Here is a 3,640-nt window from a genome sequence, read left to right as displayed (position 1 = left end):
TTAGACTTATTGCCCTTGTTCTTGAAAATGCGTTCAATTAACGCTCTAGTAGGAGCCGCGACGGCTCAGTGAGTTAGACGCTTGCTCGCTAACCTGAAAGTCCAGGGTTCAATCCCGGCATAGGTCGAGATAATACCTTCGGATTTTTCAACCTGGTTTTCCCCTGTCAGTGATGCAGGTAAGAGAGGCCGACATGGAAAAAGCGCCTAGTCATTCGGATGGGACAATAAACCTAGGCCCTGTGTGCTACAGGCTGTGTACGCTAAAGATCCCTTGACAGTTGGAAATCGAAAAAGAGCAGGCTAATGTCGCTGTCCTGGCAAAATTTCCCTCATTGCACCCTGCATGGTGTTGCCCGTCTTCATGGTGCCCACATGGTGCAGAAAAGTAGGACATAAAACTTCATTCATTTCATTTCTAGTAGGTAAAATTATTGACAGATTTTGACGAAAGTTTGTTATCACACAAGGATGAACCCTATTGAAAATAAGAAAAATATTAAGTATGAGTAATTGCCCTTGTTCTTGAAAATGCGTCCAATTTTTATCCCATAAACACTCTAGAAGGCAAAATCATTTATGGATTTTGACGAAACTTGGTATGATTGTTTGTTGTCAACCAAGGAAGAAGCCTATCGAAAATCAGAAGAATCGGGAAATATTTGGTATGAGTTATTGCACTTGTTCTTAAAAACGCGTTCAAGTTTTAGCCTGTAATATTGACAGATTTTGACGAAACTTGGTAATATTATACCCACCCCCCCGCCCCACCCCCCCCCCCTCCCCCCCTCAAAAGAAATGTATGACTGAAGGTTGAATATTCCATACTGGTGATTGTTACTGTACTGCTAAATATTTTTATTTCAGATCAAAGCTGCAAGTGTGCGTATATTACCTTGCCTGGCAGACTATCTTTGAAGTTTAGACTGCCACCAAATTTTGTGAGCTGTTCCCCGAGTTGTCTAATATAGATCTTTTTTTTTATAGGTTGATGCAAGATGAGATCTTTTATTCAAGAAACCATAGATGGATTTATATTCTGGAGTGTTTTTCAAGCATTGAGTCCATTGATATGGTTTTTTCCATTAAATGAATTAGAAATTTCTGGATATGAAGCTTTCGCGGGATTTTGGTTCATGCCTATAATTTGTGGAATACCAAAAGTTCTGCGTTTATTTCAAACAAGATGGATGATAATGATTTTGAAGTTGGTCGTTGTGGGTTGTTTGTCCTCATTTCAAGCTGCAACAACACTCCGCCGCTTGATCATATTAGCGACAGGGGCTGGTGTTTCCATGGTCATCTTTGCCATATGCCTTTGCCACCCAAACTTATTTATACGTCAATCATATTTTCGAAGTTTGATCTTTGGTTATTTTGCTTTATTGAGTGGAAGAATTTGGTTTACAACATTTATTCCAACATGGTGGTCTGACATGACCAATAGTGTTGTCATAGCACTAGGCGTAGCAGCAACATTAGATTATCTGTTTAACAGTGATGTGCAACAAGAGAAGAAGATGGCTATTACTAGTACTGTCCGTCCTAATTGGTTTTGCATTGGTCTAGGAACTGGCAGTTTGTTGTTTGCTACTCATTGGTGTTTTGGTGAAGTATCTGTGATAACGAGATGGGTTGTTAAAGGATATCCAGACTCTGGTCCTAACCCCCTCCCATGGGGTGCTGCAATTTTATTAGCCATCTTTACCGGAGTACTTATTTCTCTTATTCCACGAATAACTAACAGTTACTATTGGTTTTTGTTTGGAGCAGCTTCGCTTTCTGGTCTATACTATTTTCCAACTTTCAAAGGCCTGGGAAGCGGACTTTTATTTGCAGTGTTTCTGTCCTCTTTGTGGCCAAAATTCATTAACTATTATTCAAGATGTCCACCTGCAAGGACAACAGTTGTTACCATGGCCACATACATTGCAGAAATTCTATTTTCAGTATGGACTGTTGCGTTTAATTTTGTGCCAGGAGGTACGTACACTCGTGAGAGATCTGATATATTGATTTGTATAGTGCTAATCACAATTTTTTTGGTTTATGTTGCTGATAACAGATCTTACAATCCATCAGATCTGATTGGATCAAACTACAATTTCTACACGGCTTGGCTGTTCATTATCGTAGTCATTGGTGCAGCCGGCATTGGATACAGACAAGCACAATTTTCAAAGAAAATGTCAAATGTAAAACCTACCTCTACTTTCTCATCAGCAATATGGACTTATCATTTCGGCTATGATAATGAAGGCTGGCCAAGTTTAGAAAGAGCATCAAAGTTGTTGAATGAAACTGGGGCAGACGTGGTAACACTTTTAGAGAGTGATGCCTCAAAGCCGTTTCTAGGAAATAATGATATTGCTTCATGGATCGGAGAACATCTTGGGATGTATTCAGATTTTGGTCCTTCTACCCGAGACCACACCTGGGGGAATCTGATTCTTTCAAAATATCCAATTGTTAAATCTCATCATCACCTACTTCCTTCACCACACGGAGAGCTTGCCCCTGCTATAACTGCTACTATCAATATTACAGGATTTGAGGTAGACTTTATTGTTAGTCACATGGGTAATGATAGGGATAAGCTGGATCGCAATCTTCAATCAGACTATTTAGCCAAAGAATGTAAAGCCGCTGAAAATCCAGTAGTTTTTATGGCCTATGTCACTTCAACTCCTAATAGTCAAAGTTACAAAAGATTCATTAACTTTGGAGAGATGAAAGACATCGATAAGACCGATGAAAAGAGATTTTGTGAATATATATTTTACCGAAATCTGATTCGATTAGGTTACGCAAGAATCACCCACGGTGGTCTTAGTGATACTGAATTACAAATGGCTAAATTCAAGATACCAAGAGATGTTAACAACTTTAAAGACCACGACATTGTTACATCTAATCCCGATATTCCACCCAAGTCAAATTTGTTCAATCCATATTTCGGAAAACACTATCCTACTCATATATCGAAAAAGGTGCATAGGTTCCATATGAATACACCGAAATATTTTTTACTAGCACAATGATCAGGGAAAATACATTTTATTTAAAAATTAATATATGAAAAGAGTTGGATCGTCAATGTTTTACTATAGGGTTTAGAATTAGTTCTAATTCCCTAGGGAATCTCTTAGACAAAATTGGATGTATTTAAGACTATTTTTATACGCCCTCATGAAATTGGGGCGTATATTGTCGTCACCCATGTCTGTCCGTCGGTCCGTCTGTCCACAGTTGCCCGTAAACACTCTACAAGGCACAATTCTTCGACGAAAGTTAGTATGGTTGTTTGTAATCACCTAAGGATAAACCTTATCGAAAATCAGAAAAATTGAAAAATAATTGGTATGAGTAATTGCCCTTGTTCTTGAAAATGCGATGAATTTGTAGCGCGTAAACACTCTAGAAGACACAATTCTTGATGGATTTTGTAGGGTTAATTATTGACAGATTTTTACCAAACTAGGTGTGAGTGTATGTAATCACCCAAAGATGAACCTTGACGAAAATCAGAAAAATCGAAAAATGTTATTGCCCTTGTTCTTAAAAACAAGTTTTTTTAAGTTTTAGCCTATAAACTCTCTAGAAGGCCCAGTTCTAGACAGATTTTGATGAAACTTGGTAAT

General features: G+C 38.3%; 1 protein-coding gene across 1 annotated transcript; it reads left to right on the top strand.

Annotated features, from left to right (window-relative positions):
• Positions 1 to 997: 997 nt before the first annotated feature.
• Positions 998 to 3,040, top strand: LOTGIDRAFT_208084 (hypothetical protein; the record flags this gene model as incomplete). The annotated part of the gene is made up of 1 exon (XM_009045447.1): positions 998 to 3,040. One exon carries the CDS (start codon positions 998 to 1,000, stop codon positions 3,038 to 3,040), a length of 2,043 nt encoding a protein of 680 aa, XP_009043695.1.
• Between the last annotated feature and the right edge of the window lie 600 nt (positions 3,041 to 3,640).

This window comes from Lottia gigantea (genome assembly GCF_000327385.1).
Source record: "Lottia gigantea unplaced genomic scaffold LOTGIsca_1, whole genome shotgun sequence".
Lineage (NCBI taxonomy): Eukaryota > Metazoa > Mollusca > Gastropoda > Lottiidae > Lottia > Lottia gigantea.
This window is presented reverse-complemented; position numbering and strand designations above follow the sequence as displayed.